Here is a 26,402-nt window from a genome sequence, read left to right as displayed (position 1 = left end):
GCCAGGCCTGCTTGTCAGGGGAAGATACTGTGAGAAATCGTACTCAGTGGCAAGAATCACAACTGCACCACTTCAGCAAAGTAGAAATAAAAAGCATATCTAAAGCTCCATATCCATGGAAGTATTTAATGCCAGTATGGATTGCAACGATGCCATAGAGGAAATACATCATACATGTGAAATCAGTGGACAGTGTAGCATTTGAAAGACATTCTCCAGTATACAGGCATGGACAGGTATATCCCCTATCACTTCTAAACACCTGTTCATATCTTCCTGTGGTCTGTTGCATCATAATCTGTGCTGTCAGATCCCTTCATTATTCCAGCAACAGTTACACTGCATAAAGAAGTGAAATTTCAGCTGTTGTGTAATTGTTGCTGTAAAGGCTGAATGGCATCCATAACAGAAACAGCTCTTGTGCAGATTTCTGTACCAAGGTAAGTGAAGGTAGGGGAATACAAGACTATTTTATTTAACGTACTGAGCTTCACCGTAAGTTTTTTTTTTTCCCCTGGAAAATGGTGGAGCTGTGGGTAAGTGTAAAACAAGCACACTGTGACAAAAGGCGTCTGCAGCCACGTTATGAAGTTGAGTACTAATTTAATCAAGTGCAAATGTAGTTTGAAAGTCTGAGGAACACCTGGCACAGCACCTGACACAAACACTCCAGGCCCGTCCATTATAAGAGTATTTACCCCTCTACTACATGTGTTATTACCCACTGAAAAATGTCACCCAAGACTTTTGCATTCCTAATGCAGCAGCTGGAACCAACAGCACAGAGACCTTTTTCCAGCCAACAACGCGTGAAACATGCCAAACTGTCATTTCTTCTATGAAAGACACAATGCTGTCATTGCAGTATTGTCAGATATTTGTTATTAAATGCATTTTGTTACTTATTTCGGAATACCCCTTGTATCAGGCACAAAAAAAGGAGCGTGAATTTCTCTTCACGTCTTTTGGAAATGAAACCACGGGGAAGCTAAACACACCACTCTGAACCCCTCCATTCTGCTTCTCTGACCCATTTGTAACAAAATGAGTTTCTTCACTTCCTATTAATTACTTCAGAATAATAATGTATTTATTTCTAATCCCATCCTGAATACAATACATTAAATCCAGCATAAAGCTTTGAGCTCACTTGAATTCAAAGATCATTATTCTGAGAGAAAACTTTTAGGCCTACAGTCACTTTGAACTATCAACAGAAAGCACTGAGTGTGTCACACACTGCCTGCTGGCTGCTACAGGCAGTGCTCTGTAGGAACAGCTCTGTATGGGGAGCACTGGGGCACGGACTGAACCAGTGAGTGAGCACCTGGAGAAGGGCTGGAGCCATAGCATAGCATAGCACAGCCATAGCACAGCCACAGCCACAGCACAGCCACAGCCACAGCACAGCCATAGCACAGCCATAGCACAGCCACAGCCACAGCACAGCCACAGCCACAGCACAGCCATAGCACAGCCATAGCACAGCCACAGCCACAGCACAGCCATAGCACAGCCACAGCACAGCCGGATCCATAGCACGGATCACCAAAATGCATAATGATTATTTTTTACTAACTGTTTTAAGACAGTTATCAGTGTCTGGCATTGGGAGCTCTGGGACACAAAAACCAAGCTGCTTTGGAGCACAGCTCATAGCTGCATCCCACGGGCACAGTGCTGGGTGTGGGGTGAGCCCCCTGCACCACGTACAGCGGGGTGCCCGATCCGCCATGCTGGGACAGCCAGGCTTCATCACCCAACGTGGTGCAGCTGTATATTCCTGCTGTACGTTTCAGGTGTATATGCTCTGCAGGAAACACAGAATTGTACACCTTTTATTCTTCCCAAAGCTTTGTCAAAATGTTTTCAAATGGATTTGCCACCACCTCAGCTGCACTTCTGACTGCACGAGGCTCAGGAGGAAGGGAAGATGGCATCTTCTACAAGAATGAGTGGACCTGGGGGAAAGGGGAAGAATGTAAAGATCGCTGTGAGAGGCTCTGAGCTGAAATCTCACAGGGTGCCTCCTGGTTACTTTGTTCTTGGGAAATACCACTCTGACAGCTTGAACCGGGCTGTCCTTGACGGTATTACAGGAAGGCTGTTCCCTGTGAAAGGCCACAGAACAAGCACAGAAGTACACTGAACAATGGAAGTACAGCTGGAAGGAAGGTGCCCTCAAGTAGGCTGCTGAGAGCCTAAAGAAAAGGGAGTTCTCTGAAAGCAGAAGTCAGCTGTGAGAAAGAAGATGCTCTGGCCCCATCAGACAACTCTTAGAATGAAGCATCTGGCGTGCTGGGAGGATGACTCCTGCCTCAGCACGCTTAAAAGAAGAAAGAGTCAGAACTTTGTATCATTTGGGTCCATTCAGAACCCATGAAAAAAAAGAGTATGTAGTGGTGCTGAGGGTTGTGGGTTTCTTGTTGTTTTAAAGAATAAGGTTTTTTGTTTCTTTTGTAAGAGAAGACAGTATTTAGAAACTGAGAACTGTAAGGCAGTAGGATCCATAGTCCTGTGGTGTCAAAGGATGCTAAGGACAAATGTCCTTTCACCAACTTCACATTCAAAAAAGGAACAAATAATCCTTTTTCCGTTGAATACATATAAACTTCTACCACTATCAATTACAAGGAAGAATTGGCTACACGCTTCCAGGACGTGCAGGAGTTGTCTGAAATCAAAGTAGATGCTCACAGGTCCTCAGAAGATCCACTGACAGCAGGTTTCCCAGCCTGAGCTTTCTGAAGGAAGTGGTATTTGTCCAAGTGTGTAATAAAGAATACACAGAAGGGTGGCTGAGAGAAGTTCATCAGTCTTCTGAAAACTGTTTTCACCTTGCTTGTCAGTTTCCATTAGGACCAACAGATAAATCTGTGTGGAACATTGTGTTGCCTCCTAAATCTTGAGGACAGGAGACGTCAGTGTAGCAATAAGGTTTCCACCTGAATAAAGGTGAGGGCACTGCTATTAACATTTGATTGTATGCTGTAAGAGATGCATCTCTGTGCCTGCACTGTACTTGAAAATGTCACTTCTCTGAAAGGTTAAGCGTTGTAAATAAACACTCACACCTTCTGGAATCTGCAGAATACATCAGGACTAAACAGCGTGTCGTTAACAGTGCCATGGCCACAAAGTCTAAGGCACTCAACTCTGAACCTCCTGAAGGACAGTTATGCCACTAGTATTCGTTGACCTGAAGTCACTTAGGCACTTAAGCACACAAGATGTCTGTCCAACAAGAAAAAGCCACACCTTGCAGAAAGTGCAATATGATGAACACAGATACGTTGCTATTCCAAAGAGCTAGTTTCCTTGGCTGCCTCTCAGAAAGGTTCTGGCTTGCTGCAGCACATCTTGACCAGTTCCCTTTCTTAGCAGTAAAATAAGAGAAATCTGTTCACTCTATATCCTCAGCAGTGTGTCCCTCAAAGAAATCACACTTGAACTGCAGAACGAGGATGGTGTAACAGTCAGCCCCTTCATACTGCACTGCACTGAAGAGCCCCATGGTAGCAAACATACATAGGCTGTCTGCTTGACTGGGTGCCAAGGCAGCGTGTCAAGTTATGGCCACATGACAGCCACCACCAATTTGAGGTTGACATGAAGAATCGTTCTCCCTATCATCCAAAGGAAAGGCTGAACTGTAGAGCAGGCAGTGATCTGAGTCTTTTCAGCTTGCAGGTTATGAACATCCCCAGCTCAATTAACACCGACAGCCGAGGTAGGCATTCGTTGCAAACATCACACGCCTCTCCCAGATGGTTTCAACCTGTCCGTGGACATTTATTCTGCATGGCACTTCTGAACACTTTGTAACACTTATCACAGCCTCACCAGCATTAAGGCAAATGCTTCCTGTGATCACCACTGTATTATTTCATTCTAGAGACTTGCTTTCACTTCATACCTATGAACAAAGACAGTCTGACACTGAATTACAGACCAGATTCAAGAAAACCTGTTGATGGCAGATTGATTTCATGCATTTCTAGGCACTTAAGCAGTTTAAATTGTCTGACAAGTAACTAATTACTTTACACATTAGGAGAGATGGCCAACATGCATTCCCACATGGCAGCCACAGATATTAAAGAACTGAAAAAAAAAAAGATGATTGTGAGTTATGTTTTACCTTCTGTAAATTCAGTAACTTTCTTGGCCCAAGGCCCACTTCATCTGGCATTATAACTTTAAAACCCCAATACCGATTCAAGTTATCTGCAGGATCTGCATGGCCAGGTAACTTCAAAAATATACATATCTGTTTGAGACTTCACTCCTATTCAGGAGTCTTGCAGTCTGTAACTGAATTCACCTGCATCCCTGCAGTATTAGTGCTCGCACAGCCTCCAGTGGAGCAGTTTGGCACAGACCATCTGAGAGCACAGTAAGGCTCAGGCACTGAACTTGTCTCCTTTCATCAACCATAACTATAAGGTTATAATGATGCACTTAAAACTCAGGGCTACCACATCTCATCAGTGTATTCATAAGGAGACAGGGAGAACACCCTAGTTAAAGAAAGAAGATCAATGTTTCTGTTTTGATACACCACTAAAAATCCATTTGGGAGACCAATACCTGCCCTGAGGGTGCACGACTTGCTTTCACTGCATTGCACTGTCACGTCTAAGGAGAAGGGGTGCACTTGTTGATGAACATCACGAGTAACAGCTGCTTTGGATCTTCTGCCAAAGTTCTACATTTGCTCCATGTGAACATACAATATATTTAAGCTACTACATAAAGAAGAATCCTCACATTCCTGCTATTTTATATTCTAAGTTTAAAACACTTAATTTTTTTTAAGCCAGCTACGCTCCTCTAAAACAGTAAGTGCACAGTGACAGCATTTTAAACAAGTACTTCTTATTTATTCACAATTTAGATAAACTTTAAGGAAAGACAAAAGAATTACAAAGGACAACATCAAAATAAAAAGGAATTTTAGTGACCGAAGTGAGCTTCTCCAGCCAGTGCTCTCCATCGTTCCCAAACGTTCTCCAAAGGCTGCAGATTTCAGATAAGCCCGTAGCAAAGCGCTACAACTATTCCATTTGAAATTAACCTGGGAATGGAAGTTAACCACCTTCTGTCTATGATTACACACACCACCATATTCTTTCACTTTCAGCTGAAAGCCACATTGATCTTTTACAAGATGGATTCTGCAACACATTTTCAAGTAGCATTTTTCATTCTGTCTGAGCGCTGCTATAAAAAAAAAGTCAGTGTCAACTTTCAGTGTAACAAAACAGCTTCTGCTCTTGCTTGTGAAACACACGACTCAGAGCAGCGTCACGCTTGCAGCTTGGAGGTATCCTTGGAGATACTGCAACGCTTCTGCATTCAGACTAGTACTCAGCATTGACGGCACCTTAAAACACGACAGAGCAGAAGCGTCAATCCGTGCACAACTTCCAGGACTGCCATACCCCGTTAACTGCCACGTCAATATACAGCACCGAGTCAAATGGCATCCTGTCAGCAACGGTTCTGCTCTGAAAGCAGCTGCTGGAATCACAGTGCTGACAATACTACAATATTTAGTTTTATATACACTTAGTACATGAAAATATTAGCCTTTCTTAGGCTACTGGGAAAAAAACCCACACACTAAAGCTATACTCAGTGACAGAATAATACAAAACAATACCTAGCATTCTGATTATGATGTACTCCATCCTGCTAATTATCAGACATCAGAGGAAAAGACTCACTGCATTTCTTCTCTGTACGCTTTGGAATCAGCATGCCATGTATGAAAGCCACTTACCCTGCCTGGGCACGCAGTAGACAGTTTGTGAAGAGACTGTGCCAGATGAATTCTAGGATTGTTCACCATCTGACCTACAGGATCATGTTCTTTTTTTCCAGCGAAGGCTAGCTGAGAGAATGCAGTCTGATATCCTGGAGTATCTTCTATGTCAATGAAATGTTCTTCATCAGGGATGGTGTCGTCCTCAGGCAGCTCAAAGAGGCCAATGAGTGCCTGCAGCAAAGGAGTCCTATGCAGAAGGACACAAAGAGAAAGTTGGAATGCTGACAAAAACACCAGGACAGGATGTATTTTAAAGGAATGTTCAAGTTACTTAAAACTCTTTCAACAATTTTCTCTTTGCAGGTACTAACTCAGCTATTGAGAGTGCAAGCCTAAAAGGAGCTGAACCTGAAGAGCTGTGGATGTGTGTATGTTACAGGCAGGTGCTCACATTAAAATCACAAATGATGTCTTTATTTCTTATTAGGTCAAATTCTCATGTAACATAGCTAAGAGAAAATAACTGTTTTGTAGATCAGACCTTTTCTCTAATTTCCCCTTTCTAAATTCAGAATTCAGCCTGCCTGATGACCTACACTGCTGGACAATCTTCCCAGACAGCCTTCCCCAGAACTCCCTGTCACACTCAGTCTTACAGCATCTATCTCGGGTTATATGCTTGGGTCTCCTGACTAACAGAAGAACTACAAACTAAAACTGTTCCTAGCTTTTCAGAAATGGTACAAGCTAAAAGAAAGTAGTCTGTTTTCTTAAAAGCAGTTCTAGCTAGCAGTCAGTGCTACCTCCATCACAAAAACCTCAAACCAGTTCTGGCGTCTGCTTCGATCACCATTTGTTTAGAAGTGGCATGAAAAGCCTGAAACAGTAGCAGGCCTGAAGGAATCACAACAGGACCGAGTAGCTCACATTTTCAAAACCAAGGAGCTTGACCTGAAGAAGTGCTGTACGTACCACAGCTTGGTGTACTCAGTGTCCATCATGGGAGGACATTCTGTTAATATTTTTGTAATGCCCACTGCACAGATTTTCTTTTCAACTTGTCCGGACACTTTCTGTATTTCAGGAATTATAATTTTCTCCAGAACCATCCCAAACATCCTATTATGACATTAAAAGTAGTATTAGAAAGCCTTGCCAGCATCACAGTGACAACAAAATAAGACACAATGTGAGTCACTAGGAAAAACAGAACTTGTTATGACATTGCCCTGTCATACTGGATGCCTGGTAGAAATTTGATAGCACAATTTTTTCTCAAAGAAAGAAGAACGAAAACATCACTCATTCCTTTATAAGACCTGCTCAGGAGATTATTGATCTGGAACCACAAGGGAGGAACTGTGAGCAGCAGATCAGAATAAGAAGTACTGCTTGAGAAAGAAATGAACTGCAGCAGAAGAAAGGCCTGGCTGGTCAGTTTAGCAACAAATGTGGTTTGCAGCTTTAGCTAACAGAGACAACCATTTCTGCTTTGAAAGGTAAAAGCTACACAGCAGTTTGAAACAAAAATCATACTAACTTTGGCTGTATGCTGTCAAATATTTCTTGAAGAGCTAATGCTCCATATTTTACGCAGTACAAGTTAATGAAGACTAGGAAACCTGTAATGAGAAAAAGGTTTGAGTCAGCAGGAAAACACATAACAAGTTTTTCAAGGAGACAGAAACGGTAATCTTTGTAAATGTTCACTGTCAGTGAAGTACATTATCCAGCTGCTGGGGGGCTTGACAAAGCTGCTGACTTTTTCCACGTTCCTTAACGCACTAAAACTGTGCTAAGACAGCTAGGACAGGGTTCAACCCCTTTGCCCCTCACAGCAACTATGAAGTGTTAGAAAAGCTATTCTCAACCTTGTGTCACACTGATGATGCAACTGCATGGAACATTTAACAGTAATATCACAACTGTGCAGAAGAATATCACAAGTGCAGTCACTGTTAAGTGCTGTGTGAAAGCCTGCTGGTATTGTTTGGGCATTAGAGGCAATTTCAGAGGATCAATAATACTGCACAGGAGAAGTGGATGGGAATATGGAAGATCTCCCCCTCATTTTAATTTCAGTCTTTTAGTTTCAATGAAATAGATGCACTCCGATGGGCAACTGCCCTGTATACCACCCCAATCACACAAGTAACTCAAAGCAAGTCACTGATGTTATGAGCTCACTGTTCTCTGTCTGCAAAACCAAAGGACATGGCAGATACTTTTTGGTACTGCACACGTTCTGAACTGTTGGTACAACCAAAGCTCTTCGTAGTGCAACAAACTTACTTTTAATAAATTTTGTTGTTTTGGAATTTTGAAGTCTTTGGAACAGTAGAATGAAGATCTGTTTCCTGTATTGGTCAACTGATGCACTAGAAATATAAAGAAATCAGTTATTCAGGCCATGCTAGCATTTACCAGAAGTCACACTATGGAAAACACACACAAAATTATTCAAATTTGTTTTACTGACAAATGTGACATTTTTCAGTTGTTATTAACTCTGAAGTGTACAAACATACAAGTATTAAGATCTATACAGATTACTTGTGCATATAAATAATGGCAATTCATACTCACGGGGGCATATGCTCTATGATACTGTTTAGAAGATAGAATCCTTGATGGTCATTAGCTTTGGAGGCAATCAACTTCTGGAACACACCCAACAGCCCAGGCTGCAAGCAAAGCGAACAGAAAGCACTACACAGCAGTTCCTCATATACAACCTACCAGAAGGCTGGATCTTATCTAAAACACACACTGTGGCAAAAGCTTTCACAACCTAAAACAATATTCTGTTACTGCAGAAAGACAGATTTCTCTTGGGACAAAATAATATCCCACTGAGTATTAAAATTAGTCCTAAATCAAGTTAACACAAAAGCTAATTTGAAAATGTATGTTTGTTTCATCATTGGTATTGTGTAATCAGGTTTGACTACAGCACGTCATGCAGCAGAATCCACTAATCCTCAGATCCCCCAACATTTTGACTCCCCTCATTCACGCTGCTGGTTACTCTTCCAAACAGAAACCCTGAGCTTTCCCAATTACTGTGTTCCATATAAGGCAAAACAACACAAGAAAACCACAGAAGTTCACCTGCTTCAATGAACGAAGTGCAGAAAACTCACACCCCCTAAATTATAAAAGCACATTTCTGCGGACCCTGCTCCCTTCTCAAAACTTTTTATTTATTTTTACTTTTTTAAAGCACACACTGCACAAATTCAGCTTTCCACTCAAGGAACACACTCCACGTAACTTTCAATCTTAAATCAACATGTCTGGAGGCATACAGCACTACTCAACCAATCCGACTTACAATTTTGTCAGCAGCAGCACTTGCTATTGTGTTGGCACCTCGCTCTAAATAAGCCTGCAGGAGTCGGACCAGAGGAGGAATATTTCCTGTCCTTTCCCATAACACTGGCTGAAGTAGATGAGGAAACAATGCCATATAGGACGATGGGATTTCATTTTTGTGCATTTCCAGAAGTAGGGACATAACTTGAAACACATATGGAATGAACTCTGCAGAACAAACCACAACACTTAGAAATTCAGCAAAAATGGTCACTTGTCAATTCATAAGAACTATGTATCGACTGTCTGAACCTATAATTGTAGGATATTAACAAAAGATCCTGATAAATTAAAATCTGAATACACTAATTTCATTCCTCCAATCACTTTCAAGCGCTGTATGTATACATCCATGCAGACACATTTTATTTTCTCTACTGTCCTTTTCAGAACATGGAATGTAAACCATTAGAAATGTGGCAAAAGAAAGAAGATTTGGGGGTAGCAATTAAGACACTTCTAAAATGCAACCTGTTCTTATAAACAACACAAACAATGGTGATACAGTTTATGCACCCTATGGAACAACCAGGATGCTTCCTAAAGTGTTGGTGAGGAAAACTCTGCTTTCTCACCTGAGTTTCCTGTGCTACACAAGAAAAGTGCCAGGACATAAACAATGTCAACCAGTTACAGCAGAGGGAGCACAAGAATTACTGGTTTCAACTCACCTTGCACGTCATTCTGCAGTATCTCAGTGAACACCATGAACAAAGCCTCCTCAAAGCTGCCAACAGCATCGGGGTTCGCTTTGCACGTGATCCGTATCGACAAGCAGATCGACTCAAACATGTAATGGTTGAAGTGAGGTTTGCTCGGATTCTAAAAACAAGTTATGGACAAACAGCTTGAACTTGAAGCCAAGTGAACTGCTCTGCAAAATGTATTTACTGTTTCAACTGAAGCCTGAAGGAGCAACTGGAAACGAGGACGCTATGCCTTATTAATATGCTGATAAAGTTAATTCCACAGATAAAAGCAAACATAAAAAATAAAAAAAAACAAATTAATTTGTTTTTCTAAATAAGTGTTTTCCAGAAGCTCCACGTGAACCAACTTTATGAAGACTGTTCAAGGAGTAAAAAACGTGAAGGTTTTGCTCACATAGCATGCTCTTTACCTTACTGACAGCCAGTAGCTTCTGTGTAAGCTGTGTGATGACAGAAGGGATGTATGGAATTATGGATTCCTGTAGCAGAGAAAAACTCCTCATGATTGCTGGAATGAAAAAGAAAGTTAGCATCTTCTGGAGCTGAACATGTACAGGGACAATCCATCCATAATCACAACAAAGCAAAGTCACACCACTCCCATTCTACAGACTAGGAACAGAAAACTGAGCAACCTGTCCAAGGAAAAGATAAGTCCCCTGCAGACAGTCATGCTGCAGCACACTACGAGCCATACCCCACCCAACCCCACCGGACACAATGCCACCACTTCAGTGTTTCTCTTTTGTTTCATGCATTTATTCAAAGATGACTTAACAGTAACTGCAGGCTGTGCACACTGCTTCTGCAAGTTCGAGTAAATTAGGCTGTTCAAGTTTCAGTAGCCTATGGCTATAACCCTTTACAACAAGTTAACAAAGTAACTCTTATAGTGTAGGTCTCAGTCAGCATTTACCTTTCATTATGTATTCATTTTCTGATGAGCCAGGAAGTGTCAATGCTTTAAAAAGGTTTGTTAACAGCACTTCCACAAATGGTGCCATTTCTGCAGCTGTAATACTGTAAGAAGAACACAGGGCTTTAATTATGAACCACATTCACACAATTCAAGCATTTCACAATATCCCACGAAATGAAAGATCCCCTACCAATATTTCATCTGCAGTGCTTAAAAACGACACAGTAATGTATTTCCTTCTGTTTGAAAACTTACAGTGTAGTATTGTTTGTCCCTCTCATGGTAAACAGTCTTTCAAGAGCGTGTGCTGCGTAAGTATGGACCACAATACTTTCTGCTTGAAGGTGATTGATTAAAAGAGGAATAGATAACAACAGTTGTTCTTTAGGTACCTAAAAAATTACAGCAATAAATTATATACTTCACAAAGATATACAGACCGTTCAATACCAGAGCATAACCACTGAGCTCATCAACTACAAACTGAAACCTTGGCAGAGGAACAAAACTAATGTAAAAGCATATATTCCACTTTACCTTGTCTTAATGGATAATGAAAATAATAATAATAATAATCAAGATTAAAAATAAAAACGGCAGGTACTTCAAAATAGATGGATACAAGTAACAAAAAATTCAAACTAACGCTCAGTGTGTTTTCTTGTAGCACCTCCAAATCCAAATCTAAAAGAAGTACAAGACAGAGTCTAACAACTACTGCAACGATACGAGCAATCAAGTACATGGAGACCAGTGTCTCATATTCACTGCCAGAACATCTGAGCAGGTCACAGGGCTGAGGGCCTAGTGCTCTGACAGCATACAGACTGCATGTCTGTCTGATATTTATAGCTGCAGAATCATTTGCTTTCAAAACTAAAAGCTCTCAACACTGCTGAGTTAACACAGGGCCGAGGAAGATAATGGGGCTTGGCAACTAGAAATAAAGTAACTAGCCACTGTCTGTATTAAAAAAAATTTTTTTTTAAACCATAGAAGAAAAACTTACTTGGTTTCTAAAAATCATGATATATTTGATACCATCAGCTTTTAGCACTGGGAATTCATTCACTGCAATAGAAAAAATATGCAGTTTTTCATATAAATACGATCTCTGAACACATTCTCTATAAAGGTGACATTAAGTCATGAATTCCCCACCCCTGGGGTAATACAATGTTCTTCTATGTTTCTTTGCTGATCCACCTCTGTGTGGGCACTGCCCTGTTACATTAAACATACACTCCAACCCTTTCACATAAAATTCCCTTTCTTGCTCTGATGGTAACAGACTCCAGCTGCACATTCCAATGCAACCCACTACCCTCCAAACATCCTAATTGCTCAAGTGTAAAACCAGCTGCTTAAACCTCGACATTTGTAGTCTCATTGACACATGCTGACACAGGCTGCAACCCAGACTGCACTATTTTAACTTCTCAAGAGCTCTGTGTAGCAAAGAAGTTTCCACATGGTCTCAAATACAGAAATTGAGTTACTCTGATCCAGCAAGTTACAGCACATCAGCTGATAGCAACCACACACACACACACACACGCTCTGATCCTGCCAACAGCACATGGCAATCCACCTTTGTTTAAAAGCTCACTCACTGCTGACCAAACCAACGTGTACCACCTCCAGGTGCCAGGTGAACAAGCCCTGTGTCTCAGAGGTGATGTTGATGCAGGACATCCTAACCTGTGCTTGAGCCTGAAGAAACAACAGTCACTGCCAACGTTCTAGAGCCATCCCCAAAATGACGTATGAAAATTAACATTCAACTTACCACTGGCTGACTTTAAGTCAGGCTGAATGTGATTCACAAAGAATTCTGTCAGATTAACAAGTTCATTGGCTTGTGTTATTCCATGCTAGAAAAAACAAAACAAAAACAAGAGAAATCACACTCACTGTTTTGTTTTTGTTTTTTTACAGATGTTGTCATTCAGATATTTTTCCCACAATTCTTTTCAGTGTCCAGGTTCTAGCAATAACAATCTCAAGAGCCACTTCCAGCCCAACAGCCATGCTCATGTGCCATTTTCAAGGCAATAAACATTCAATCAACAAGAAATATTATGAAATATAACAGCAAGAATTGTAAGGGTTGTCTGGATTCCTTCTTGTCTGCTCAGAGACACTGATCATATTCTGTAATCTGGCCTTCCTAATTACTGAGGCACACTCTGGCTCAGTGCCATGTGAGATCCCAGGCTGAAGACAACTTACTGTTTTTTACTGACTGTTTCATACAACTTATTAAGACTTGTCAAATGATCACACATGGTTGTTGACTTCACCCACCCCATCTGAAGACCAGACACCATGAAATCTCCATAGATAGTGACAAATATATTATGGACAATCCTGAGTCACATCAATACTATATTATTACAAACCCAAGTATTCTCATTTTAATGCAGCATTAAAAACATGAAAAATTCTCCAGTCCTCACATGCATTGTAATATTTGAATGCATAAGGACTGAAACAAATACAGTGTACAAGTACCTTCTGTGTCTGAGCTTTGGATGCCAACGATGTAACAAGGTATATAGCAGCATCTTTGTGCTTCCAGTTAACAGATGGATTCTTTGCATATTCCTGAAGCATGGAATTAACATATCCAGAAAAAATTCCTGTCACAGGCCCTTCAAAAAACTTGCACAAGCCTCTCACTAGATCACAAGCTGCTCTGCGCCTCGTGTCTATATCTGCATGACAACAAATGGTCCTTTATGTATGACAGATTACATAGTTTTTCATACTAAAAAGCATAATAAAAAAAATCAGTAATTATGGCTTCTCAAATTACAGCCACAGCTCATATTAATTACTGCAACATTCCCATTAGTGCATAAGAACACATTTAAATGAGATTTTTTGTTTTTTATTTATTGTAACACTAAAACTCATTTATACAACAAAGGGAGTAACGGACATCTACCCACACTGGGCACGTATTCACAGGTCCCACTACCCTCTGAAGGATTCAGTAAGCACAAAGGGGGAGGCTTTTTCTGCCCTGTTAATTATGTGCACGAGTGCACTGGGTCCGGTGGCTATGGGCTTTATTTTCTTTACAGCATGGTGCTGTGTCCTGGGCTGGTGACTAAAAGTACCTTGCTAACACACCAGCATTTTGGTTATTGCTGAACTTGCAGTGTCAATGCTTTTCTTTTTTTCCTGTTTTGCCCTCCCAGCAAATAGGCTGAGTGAGCAAAAAGCCAAGAATGGACGCATCTGCACTGCTGATCCAAACGTGCCAAGGGATTTTCCCATGCCATTTAACACTGTGCTTGGCAATAAAAACTCTGGAGTGGAGCATCTGGAAGAGGCAGCAATGCCTGGGGACGTATTTGCCACCTATGACATCCCACTTTCCATAACCAGAGTGACTTTTTCTTCTGTTTTCTTCCTCATCCTTTCACTTATTAAACTGTCTCTATTCCAACTCAAATGCCTTCTCATTTGTGCTCTTCCTACCCTCCTCCCCATCCCACCACAGCACAGTGAGCATGCTGTTGTGTGGCACTTAGCTGCTGGCCCACCACAACAGAACAGTACGTTTTTGAAATAAATATGTAAAAATTCCCTGCCTCGAAGGAAAAAAAAAAGCTGGCCTCTAACACAGTACACTAACAGAGGGACAAAGGAAACACAAAACAAGTGTATTTGAATGCAACTGAGGATGTTTCTAAAGGAGTCTCAGAAGAATGGATAGTTCTTGCCTAAATTCTCTTAGAAATAGTAAACAAATAAAAGTTTCACAAATACCAGTAATGCAGCCAATCCTGGATAAGAATCATAACATGTCTGATTGAAAAAAAAGTTCAAAAATCATTTTCATCTACTTTCAATACACATAAATGTTTCAAACCTATTATAAAGCTTCAATAATCCGAAAGTGTCAGCGAGCACCATGTCAGTAGCTCAGTGGCACAGAACAGCCCAGACAGAACTGTCATACAGGACTAGATTTAGTCCATTTGTGCACTGGCCAGGCTGAAGACAGACAATCAGAAAATCAAGCAACTGTTAACACAGCACTGTGTTTTTAGGACAGTTATTGTGTTTGTTTGAACAGTGCCAGCATGTGAAGGCTGCTGCCTAGCTGGCTTCATTGTGGAGCTGGATGCAAAACTGGCCAGTTTCAGTTCACACACAACAGATCAGCAAATACAGACAGCATGTCTACTCATGTCATTCACGACTCCACATGTAGGAAATTCATGCAGAACTACGGCTCCTTCTCAGTGCTGACTTAGAGGCTGTTTGCTGAAATGAGAATGCATGCAGTGCAGGAGATGGAAATATAGTTAAGAAAAGAAACTACACACTGTTCAAAGCAAAAAAAGACACTGCAGTGGGTACATCATGACAGCAAACTTGATTAAAAACTGGACTAAATATCTTGGAGGAAATAAACACCAACTTCCAAAGTTCTAAAATAAGAAATTATAGAAACCTCAGGAAATTACTCTTTAGAGCTATGTTTAAAGACCAAGTATCTTAGTATAAATCTATGGATTACCAGATCCTTCCAAATCCCTTCTTATATATTCTTCAGAATTATCTTCAAATGCTTCTTCATCAGCAGCTGAAAACATAAAATACAGAGGAGTTTCAATACTGAGGTACTATTTTTTTAAATGACAATGACATCCCCTTTAACAAAGTTGCTAAACTTTCCAAGCATTTTTCCCTAACATTCATAGAGATTAACAGAACTATCCAAACAGGCAGTCCTGTTCAGCTGGCAGGCCCACAGATTGCAGTCTTTCACACTCATAAGCTGATGCAATTCCTGATTTAAAAAACAAAAATAAAACCATACTCAATACTGAGTGTGTTTAGACGAGGCTTCCTTGGTCATTGACTTGGACAGAAGTTTCTTACTACTGTAAGACATCTTCAACACATTTTAGATACCAGGGTCAAAGTAAGACTACTGTAGCTTGGACAACAAGATGTTGCAATTCAGTAGGCCATATACATACCCATGCCTGGTACTCTAGCATGAAAAAATGACTGATGGCACGTGACTTTGACTTTCTGTATTTTTCAGATTGAGATCACAGTAAGACAGAAATCCATACGAGTCTATGAAGGCCACAAGACAGCAATTTGCTGTAGAAAACTGATTTTAAATCTAGTACTAAAGTACGTAGGAAATAAACTTAAATTCTGAGTGTTGTAAAGCAAAATATAATCATGATCAGACACATTTTATTGTGTCATTGAAAAATTAAATCTCAAAAAGTTACCTCTAAATTCCATATTGGGAACAATAACTTTTTCACAGATGCTTGTCAGTGTATTCTGGTCTTCAAACAGGTGCTTGTAATGTGGTCTTTCACAAACTGAGGCCAGAAACTGGATTGCATTGCTAACCAACTAGAACACACATAAAACACATACAGCTTTAACACAACTGACCGATTTATAAAGCATTATTAACCTTGATAAGATTAGTTCACAATGACTTACCAAATCATACTTCACTTCCTGACCTGTTGTGACTAACAGATTCCAGATTGCAGTCACAAAACGTGGCAAGTAGGGCTGGAATTCCTCATCGTACTTTTGAGCATACAAAGCAGCATTATCACAAATTTGAGATTTCAAGAGCTCCAGTAATCCAGCTTCTTCTTCATCCTCACATAAAACAAAAGTAGGTACTTAAACACCCAAACTTCAAGGCTGCTTTAAAATCAATTATTTGAAGGAAATACACAATTATTCTATGATGTCCTAAATAGGCCACAGAAATCACTCCTCCTTGCTAGGAACTACTGCATTATGCCCATCTGTACTGGAACTGTACTACAAATTATACATTCATGCCATTATGTCCACATTTCAAACAGAGGTACTGCTCCCTTTAAGTGATTTAGACCTGATAAAGTTAGAAACAGAATTAGTCTACAAATATGATAGGAAAAATATAACAAAAGGCACTGAAAACATATGCTCAGAAGGCACTGTATCTTGCTACTTTAAACTTATGGAGTTGTTAAAATTAGGATTTTTTTTCCCCTTCCCATGTCAGCACAGATGATTGCAGAGCCACAGAGTTAACTGAATTGGAAAAATGTGCTGAAAATTTAAAAAATAACACCAAGATCCATCAGCACTGCTTTCTCTCTCCGAATCCCCACCCTTCAGTTTCAGTGCGTATCAATTCCTTGAGTCAGTGCAGAGTGCAACAGCATGGATGCTTGTGCTGAGTGAAGCCCACAGGAAAATAAGAGAACAACAGGAGAAAAGATGATCAAGGCTTTTTTCTTTTTTAGCACCAGCTGCATTAGCTTGAAACCACCATGAAACTATCACACAAAATGTGCTTATCATGCTCCCTGTATACTGTAAAGGAATGTATAGTTTCTTTGGTTCCACCACGTGGTAAACTACTGTACTGCACCTAAAATGCAGAAAGCACATACAGAATGAGTTTGTGCTTTGATTACACAGTATGTTTTTCCACATGTGAAACTATTAACTGTACTAACTAGCCAGCAAATGGTAAAGTAAACTACTCAGAACTGTCACGCCTTCTATGCTCCAACACTTCAAATTCTCCAAGATACTCTGTCTTCTAAAACACAGCATGTGAAGCAGCTGAGAGGTACTGAAAACCTGAGCCCTGTGATTCTAATAATCAGGTTACTTCAGCAGATGGCCTCAAAAGAAGCTCCTCATTGATGTGTACCTGTAAGCTGATCTCTGTGCACAACTGTAACATAACTAATCTGTGACCTCAAGAACCAGGCTCCATAGTTCTCAGACAACAGAGACTGTTCCCTCAAATCCCGTTTCCTTTCAGTCATTCTATGGCTTTGTTTACCCAACAAAGGAAACATTGCACTGCTCACAGTTTGCCTGGAAGTCTCCTGTAAATTATCTCCACTCTGCAGAGGTGGAACAGGTTTATGCAGTACTTACATCAGTCTGCAGAAGTTTATTATCTAAAGTTAAGAGACTATGAAAATTTGTCATCCATGTTTCCATGTTATCTTCAAAAAATTCAGGCAAATCCTGTGGAGGAAAAGCAGAAATCTACATTTTAAACTTCTACTGTAAGTAATACACGTCCATCTTTTAATCTACAGAGGCGCAGTGAAGTGTGGAACGCAAACCTTTAAAACAAAAACTGTCCCCTTATTTCACTCCCAGAACAAGCACACAGTAAAAGTCCAACAGATGGAGGCTCGGGAGCACATTTCCAAATATATGAGTTCCTTACACTCTATACAGTCTGAAGTTTAATCTCTGTCTCTCAGAGTATGAAGCACAGCCTCCCTTTTAGCTCCAGCCTTTTCTTTTGCCCAATACAGAATGAGAAGTCTGAGCAATTGAGTCATGACCATCCCCACCTGACTCATGCTCATGCTGAGACACTAAATATACACCACCTCAGAAGGGTTTAGCTTTACTGCTTTTCACACAGCATGCTTACTTAATGCTAGAAATTAAGATCTCATTTCAAAAGAGAAACAAATAAAAACCCAACTCTACACTACTACCAGGATTGGTTGCTACCACAGCGCTGCATTACTAATCTGACTGACTTTTATCTACATGACTGAATTTGCTGAGTACAGACACATTTAAGAAACAACACAGTGAGTATGAACACAGTCATGTGATTCCCACCTATACTCCAGCTTACACTCAGATGTGTCACCCACAACACCTCCCTGCTAGCAGGAGAGCTCAAGACTCTATTCTTCAGCTTTTGTTTAGACAGGGCCAAGCTAATGTATTAATTAACCTCATCCTTACTGTCACCCTTTACTTTGGCCATAATGCATGGCCCTAAAGGCTGCCTCAGATTGATCCTATACATAAAGCATAACAGCCTCGTGCGATCAAAGCGAAACTATGAAAAAAAGAAGAGAGATTCACCTGAAAATTTAAACTGTAGAACAGCTTCGCAATTAGAATGAGAGAAGAAAAGAGAACTTTCAGAGCACTAGCATCGTTTGCATGTGTGCTGCAAAGGTCAATAGTTGCCTAGAAAAAGAGAAAATTCAGTTAAGAAACCCTGTCACAAACTGTATCAATAAGAGACACTGAGAAGTACTATGTGACATAGCATTATTATTTTATTTGTTTAAATCAGAAAACACTACTCCTTTTCTTCCTCTGACTGATTCTGTCAGGTCTTGTTTCCTGATTTTAGCTTCAACTTCATGAACAGTTTCAAGAGTTGTTCTCATTTTGTAGGCATTCACAACAAGCAACTCACATTGCCACAGCTGTTTCAGAAATCATTCAACAATACCTTAAAGAGATTTGTCAAGGGCAATGCAAAGGCATCGAGGACAAGTTTGATCTCTGTCCATAATTCATTTGACTTAAATTCATGGCGGTACCTGAGGAGTGAGAGAAACACACCTACAATCAGACAGTCTCCACATTTATTCCTGAATTAACATGCACACAACTGATCTCTCATGATGAGCCTTGAACCAAATCCTATCAAGTAAACATAATAGCTAAACAATGTAGTTCAAGGCCATGGAAGGCACAACATTTGACAACCACTTCAAGTCTTACTAAGAAGTCAATAAGCCTAAGTAGAAGCCACATACAAGAATGTAAATTCAGATTTAAACAAGCTTTCCTTTTTTTAAACCCACATAGCAAGTCCCTTATTTCCAGTACCTTTTAAACAAAGAGTGAGCAGTACGAAGGACACCATTAATAACATGGAAGTCTCCACTTTGAAAGCGATTCACCATTTCTGTCAGCAAGTCTGGCCACTTCTGAGGAAAGTCTTCCCGACCAATAATACTAATGGCATCACTTAACTGGAAAGGAAACATAACCATGATACAGCAGCACACTACTTCCTACAAAAATCACAGCAGCCAAGCCAGGTGTGACAAATATCTAAGAATGCTTATTATACTTGTCAGATTCAAAAATCATTGGGTTAAACATCTACTCTTTTTCATCTCAATACAGCTCACTTCAAAACCAACATGTGCATGCAGTCTCACTCCATTTAACCGTCTAATGCTGGAATTAGGCCTTTTTTTTATTATTATTTTTAAAGTGAGCAGAAGTAACTTAAACAATTTACTGCAAGTTATTTGTATAGCAGTGACATCACTGGAAGGCTAACTCAGCTTGACAATAACCAGAGCCTCTAGACACACTGCATCATTATAAAAATCTCTTGGACACAACCAGAAATTGACTCATTACCTGCTTTTGAATTTGTTCTGGGCTGCTAAGCATCAAGGGCACTATGTTGGCTTTAATGGCTATCCTGTCTGATTCAAATATTTTATTCGGTTCATCCTCCACCTACAAGGAAGACAAGAATTAAGTCACTGGCACATTACTATATTCTAGGCAAACCTCAGTATTTCAGAAGCCAAATGTACAAATGTATGTAACCATTGCATCAAGGAGGAAATTAAGAGATCTGTTAAAGCCTACAATGACTATCCCACAGTTGTGACTGAAAAAAGCTAAAAGAAATTACACCTTCCTTCAATTTTTCTAACTATTTTTTCTCTAACATTGATTTTTCAAAACAGCAATTCAGGAGCAGAGAGGGAGGGTGCACATGCCAGTACCAAACATGAGTTTAGCCACCACTCTCCTCTTTCAGTGCTCCAAACCATGCCTGTCCTCTTTTCTGCCAACTTCAAAGATTTACTTTGTGCAACTGGACAGGAAGGTGAGTGCAGGTGGCACACACAGACATCACACTGCCTTCAAGAGTTAACCACTCATCCTGCCAAGTGAACAGTGCCAAGTGGTAGATAGTAAATTATGGTGTCTCTATTGAAGTACAACACCAAGACTTTACACCAACCACTGACAGCAGGGATAATCCCATTATCAGTGATGACAGCAGCAAAGTTTAGAAACATAGAAGTTATCCACCAATCCAGAAAGCAATTCAATGATCTCAGTGTGCCTGGAGCCACACAGCACTACTGTTCTCCTCCACATTCTTTCTGGAACTTTCCATACACTTAAAAAGAATCAAACCATCAGTGTAGGCAAAACCATTTTCTTCCCTCTGATCTTTGCCATCAGCCCTAATCCAACGCTGCTAAATTACACCACGTGATCTACATAAGCTAGCCTTAAGGTCATGTTTATAAAACTGCTTCTAAAGGGGAAGTTTCAATCTTGGACAAAATAGCATGTGTGGCTGCAGGCAAGCTTGGGGCAATGTGAACCGTCCTTGGGATGCACTCCAGTACTGCTCAGCACCTCCACCTGCTCCAACACAACGCCACAGCCCAAATCACTTCAGTCACCTAAACCAAGGAAGACACACACCTCTCTGTAAGTGACTATTGCTTCTACTTAGAATACAACAGAGATGTAGTTTTAGAGAAATGACTGCAAAGGCAGTATTAGCAACACCAAGGTATGGAAATTTCACACCAGCGTAAATGTGCTGATTTTACCAAACGTAACCAGAGCAAGGACTGCTGCAGCTTTTCAACATTTACATGGGGGAATCATACACAAACTCCTGAATAGTCACAAGCTAAGGTATAAACCAAGATCATACATTTGAGACTCTTTCAGATACATAAACTGTGCTTTCACAGGGACAAAGTACCAGCAAGATCAGCTGAAATCTCTCATCACAAAGGAGCTGAGCCCTGACACATAATACTTTACACCGTAAGTTAAATTTCACATGTGCTGAAAGCTATAAATAAAAAATGCTTCTGAAGCCTACAAAACAGAGGATAAAATGAGGTTAAGTGACAATATTTCTGTCTCATGCCTACAGGCACTTCCACGTGTTGAACTGTCAGGGTTTCTATGTCCCAGAGGCATCTATGTGAAAAATAAATCAGTACCATCACTCCCATCTGCAGACTGGCTGGAAATGGCTGCAGTACTACGTCAGCTGATAGCAGCCAAATTAGTCAGCTCACACACACAGACATTTTCCAATCATTTTAACACAAATAACATCACAGTTACAGGGGCAGCGAATACTGTACTTCCTCAAAAAGATGCACGCAATATTAGGAAGAATTCATCCTTCCCCATTTTATCACCTCGCTTTACTTCTTTTCAATGTGACAGATAGCAGGAGTGGAGGCTCCAGTCCCTTATCAGTAAATTACACTTTGTATTTGATTTCTGTATCATCTGTCTTCTCTCCCAAAGTACTGACACACATGCATTCTTTATTATATATTATCAGATCTTATTAGGATCTTACCACAGCTACTGACTAGAATACCTACAATTCTCCAGTTCCTTTTGATGTAATTCTTGAATGTCACAGACGCACAGACTTTGATGACGTTTTCCTGGGATTTTTCCAGCAGTGTTAAGAGTAACAACGGATAATTCTGGCTTCCTTCAACTGTCTCAAGAAACTTCTCCGCTGGAAGAGAACACGGGAAGGTTAACAAAAAGCTGAACTGATTTCCCTAACTAGAGATCTACAATTCCTCAAATATCCATTTAAAATAACACAAACACCTCTCCAGAGCTTCACAGGAACAGAAGCACTGCACAAGCAGCAAAAGGCACTGCAGCTTCTTTACTACTGAGCTCTTTCATGCTTCTGCTGTTAACAAAAGCTCTCAATTCAAAACAGGCTGGGGAAATATTGCGTCCTCAGCAAAAGCTGTGACTGAAGAGAAGCCAGTCCTGTTCGACTGTAAACAGCATCCCTGTTTTAAAAAACAGCAGTATAAAAATCAGGAAAAAAGATATGCAAACAGAAAATAAATTTATATGTAAACCCATTCTTCATGAAGTGCTAGGTTTTGGAGGGGGTTGCTGGTTTGATTGAAGGAGGCAGAGAATTTCTGCAAAGTTTTGCATAAACTTCTACTGAAGCTTGTTACACGCAGACAGAAGGGCTGAGGGGAAACCAAACTTCTGGGTCACATGTGACAAGCACTTACCAGGACGCCTTATTGCAGGATCTGGATCCAGTGTTTTCTTCAGGTACTCAGTTAAGGTCTGTAAATTGGCATCACTCAGCTCCATTTTGGCAGAAACTAAGACACAGAAATAGTTCTGTTAATGCAGATCAGAAAATCTACCCTATAAGCTCCACATACACAAAACTTGATTCCACGGAAAGCAAACGTGCTTTTTTTGGACTGCATTTCCTAAAGCAGGGACTCACACATCTAACCAACAATACAGCCAGCTAAACACAAACCCCAAAATGTGCTCCATGTAACTGCTATCGTCTAGCTTACTGAAAGCAAACCCCTAAAACTGGACCATACTTCCAATGAATCATGATTCAGGTAGAGCCAAAAGGTGGTCTCCCAACCTTCCATGGCAAGACAAGCTTGCTTTTGCTAAGCACTGTCACCCACAGAAACCTATTCATTGCTGAAAAAAAAAGGAATAGTTTGGCACAAACGACTGCAAACAGAACAACCTGAAGTGCACTGGGGAGCCAACTCCCGTTTACAAATAAATGCTATCTCTAGAAAATTCTCAACAGAAAAAAAAAATTTTCTTGAAGATGAAACACCGCACAAATCTAAAGGGTTCGTCCACCCTGCAAAATGAACCCAGATTAGGGCAGGCATTCATTTCACCCAATGCTTAATGCAGAACTTGGTGAAGTCTGATGACTCCTCTCTAACCATCCTCCCACATATACTCTCACACTTATCACAGTGATACATTGACTTCACAGCTTTAATTGGAACAACTAAAATCATAGTAACACTAAATATCAAGACACACTTGGTGGACATGTTGCTTAGGGTATCACCATCTGTTATAGCACCATGGAATTATCTAGGCTGGAAAGGACCTGTAAGGCCACAAAGCCATCACCTAACACCGTTGAGCCCAAGGCAGAGCCACATCCCAAAGCACTGCGTGCTAACCAACAGCACCACAACTCCTTTGCTACAAAAACACGAGAAACCAAAACGTGCCCACCCCGATTTAGATTTACTCTATGCTGACAATCAGTGCAATAAATGCAGTTTCTATTTAAGCACGTTTGCAAAGGCTGTGAATTTTAATGACTGATTTTTTCCTCTGCATCTGGAGGACAGCAGAAAGAAACAGCACCAGCAGCACCCGGCTCCCCGTGTCACCTCCCCCCCCACTGCTCCTTTTTCCCCTATTTCCCACCACCAGAACTGCTGAAGAAACGCCGCGCTTCCCGCTATACACTGAGTAACAATGAGAATGCAATCACGGGGAAAGTTTCCAGACTCTCTCTAGAAGAAAACTCACAAAGTGTCCTTAACGCTTAAAGGACACACCAGTGATGGAGCACTCGAAGAACACCAAAGCCCAACTGTAAGAGCTCCCTGTCGCCGTGCTCCGGTGGGCGCCGGCTGCTGGGGCGCAGCGCTGCCAGGCAGAGCCCGGGGCTGCAGCCGGCGGGAAGGAGGCTGCTGGCAGCGCGGCCCCGCAGCTCGTCACGGCGGTCCCGAGGAGGCGGCCGCTCGGGGGCCTTCCGGGAGAGCCCCTGGGGTCGGGCCTGCCCCACCCTGCACCACGCGGCCCGGTCCCTCCCCACGGCTCTATTCCCTCCCCCACCGCTTCACCGCAGGGCCGGGGCTGCTCGCGCTGCGTGAGGCGGAGGCGGCTCAGGGCCGGCCGGGCATCCCCGCGCGGTGACTGCCGCCCACAGCCTAACTTGCTGCCCCCCCCGCCCCGCCACCTCCCGACTGGCAGCCGCGGGAGCCAATGAGAAGAGCCCACGAAAGGCCATAAGCCAATCAAGAGCCGCGGAGGGCGGACCGAGACGCCCCAGCACGGTGCGCAGCGCCTCTCTCTGCGCCGCGGGCCCAGCGCCCGAGCCCGCAGAGGAATCGAACGGCGGCGGCTGAACGTCCGAACGTGCGGACGGCCGGGCCGCGAGGCCGCCCTACCGCCGGCATCGCCGGGCGGCGCGGCTCAGTCTCACCCGTCGGCCTCCTCCAAGCGGCGGCGGCGGCTCGGAGAGCTCCGGCTGCGTTTTACATTCAAACCGCGGCGAGAGGGCGCGGCGGCGGCACGGTGACCGCATCACGCAGGGCGGTGACACCGTCCGGCCGCCGGGCCAATCAGTGGGCCCCTCCTCTCCCACGTGCCGCGCGCCGAGCCAATCCGCGCCTCCCGTGTCACGCGGAAGCAGCAGCCAATGGCCGGTCTCTTCCCACAAGGCCCCGCGCGCCGCAGTGCCCGTCAGGCGGCGCTGCGCCGCCCCGGGAAAAGGGCGGGAGAAAGTTCCCCCCCTATCCCCCCCCACACGCACACAAACATAGAGCTCAATGAGCACCGCTTCTGAAAACTTTATTGATTGACCACTTCATTAAAGCATGGAGCATTATAACAGTACTATACATAGTATTTGCATGTAGAAAACTTTACATAGGTTTTTCGTATTTGATAATTCCGCTATTCTCTCTCAACCGTGTACGCCCATGGGTAAGGACTGCTCTTCGTCGGTATTAAATGCACTTCATTCGGAGGTCCTCAGAGACACAGGCAACGCACGTCTTACACAGACAACATTCAAGGTGCTGAACGAACAATGGACAGATTAAAGAGACGGGAAAAGCGTCATCGCACTTGAGACTAAAAGATGGCACACTGCTCCTGGCAGCACGGACTGGGAGCAGCAGCACTGGGAAACTGCAGCAATAACCCACACACACACAGCTGCTCCCTGGGAGGGTCTACCACGAGCATCAGGAAATACCATGCAGCCTCACTATTCATACCCTTATAGGGAAGATCTGCTTGGAGTTTAATTTGTTACACTCTAAGGCCTGCTGTTTTCATTACACAGATCTCCTGTTCCATTCATCCTTCTACTGAAGCAGCGAACCAGCCCAGGCCAGGCATGTCTAATGTCAGCAGAGCCAGGACAAGACCAGAAGCAGCAGTGAGTGCTGCAGGCACTTTGGCTCAGCAGTTTTTGCTCCATTAAGCGACCCCATGGGCAAATGTTTCAGCTTGCGTGAGGGAGAACAAAAAGGTGATGTGAATATACGGCTGTTCAGGTGCCCTGGTATGCACTCTGCATACCATGCTTATTGCTTTAAGATGTACAATCAACTCCAGAAAATGACAGGGTTAAGGCTGTTACAATCCCATTGCATTCCAGTCCCCCTTCTCCTTCATGCACTACAGTACACCTAGAATGCTCCTAATGTCACATACCATTTATAAACTGCTGAAATTAGGCATAAATACAATAAAAGCTTTACTTAAGTAAAAGAACAATCTCTTGGAACTTAGGCTGAAAAGAAGGGACTGATTATTTCTATACGCAGAGATAACAGACGTTGCACATTACAGTAAAGAAAGCCCACGATGCCACTCTAAATTTAAGATCTGAAAATTAAAGAGACCTCTTCCAAGACTTGAGCTGTAAGGCTTTCAAAACTGTAAAAGAAGCATGCAACTTTAAAGTTTGTGTTTTGAAAGGAGATACACATATACATTCAATGAGGCAGTGTCACATTCAAAATCTGAAAATTATATATAAACTATCTAGGACAGGAAGAAAAAAAGAATGGCTTATTCTTACAAATTTATTACAGATTTAAATAGAATTAAAATAAATACTTCATTTTATTGTAATTAAGTGACATTACCAGGGAACAAGCAATATACTAAATGCAACATAAAATGACATCTC

General features: G+C 41.9%; 1 protein-coding gene across 3 annotated transcripts; it reads right to left on the bottom strand.

Annotated features, from left to right (window-relative positions):
- Window positions 1–4,993: 4,993 nt before the first annotated feature.
- CSE1L (chromosome segregation 1 like) lies at window positions 4,994–24,768 on the bottom strand. 3 transcript variants are annotated; one of them, XM_065754407.1, is made up of 25 exons: window positions 24,681–24,768; window positions 22,693–22,788; window positions 22,021–22,163; window positions 19,994–20,095; window positions 19,448–19,593; window positions 19,065–19,155; window positions 18,686–18,793; window positions 17,723–17,815; window positions 16,268–16,435; window positions 16,045–16,174; window positions 15,312–15,377; window positions 13,289–13,491; window positions 12,564–12,648; window positions 11,784–11,845; window positions 11,030–11,166; window positions 10,772–10,875; window positions 10,266–10,363; window positions 9,817–9,967; window positions 9,105–9,313; window positions 8,357–8,454; window positions 8,063–8,148; window positions 7,311–7,392; window positions 6,743–6,889; window positions 5,786–6,017; window positions 4,994–5,386 (listed from the first exon to the last, which is right to left on the bottom strand). In XM_065754407.1, the coding sequence occupies exons 2-25, from the start codon at window positions 22,775–22,777 to the stop codon at window positions 5,297–5,299; spliced, it is 2,916 nt and encodes a 971-aa protein (XP_065610479.1). In that variant the 5' UTR covers window positions 22,778–22,788; window positions 24,681–24,768; the 3' UTR covers window positions 4,994–5,296. The 3 variants fall into 3 exon arrangements, with proteins under 3 accessions (XP_065610479.1, XP_065610480.1, XP_065610478.1); XM_065754408.1 differs by lacking the exon at window positions 24,681–24,768 and adding an exon at window positions 23,900–23,916; XM_065754406.1 differs by lacking the exon at window positions 24,681–24,768 and having other exon boundaries at window positions 22,693–23,051.
- Between the last annotated feature and the right edge of the window lie 1,634 nt (window positions 24,769–26,402).

The sequence above is a fragment of the Cyrtonyx montezumae genome, unplaced genomic scaffold (genome assembly GCF_038088225.1).
Source record: "Cyrtonyx montezumae isolate F1298 unplaced genomic scaffold, pur_monq_1.0 scaffold_9, whole genome shotgun sequence".
NCBI classification, from domain to species: Eukaryota; Metazoa; Chordata; class Aves; order Galliformes; family Odontophoridae; genus Cyrtonyx; species Cyrtonyx montezumae.
This window is presented reverse-complemented; position numbering and strand designations above follow the sequence as displayed.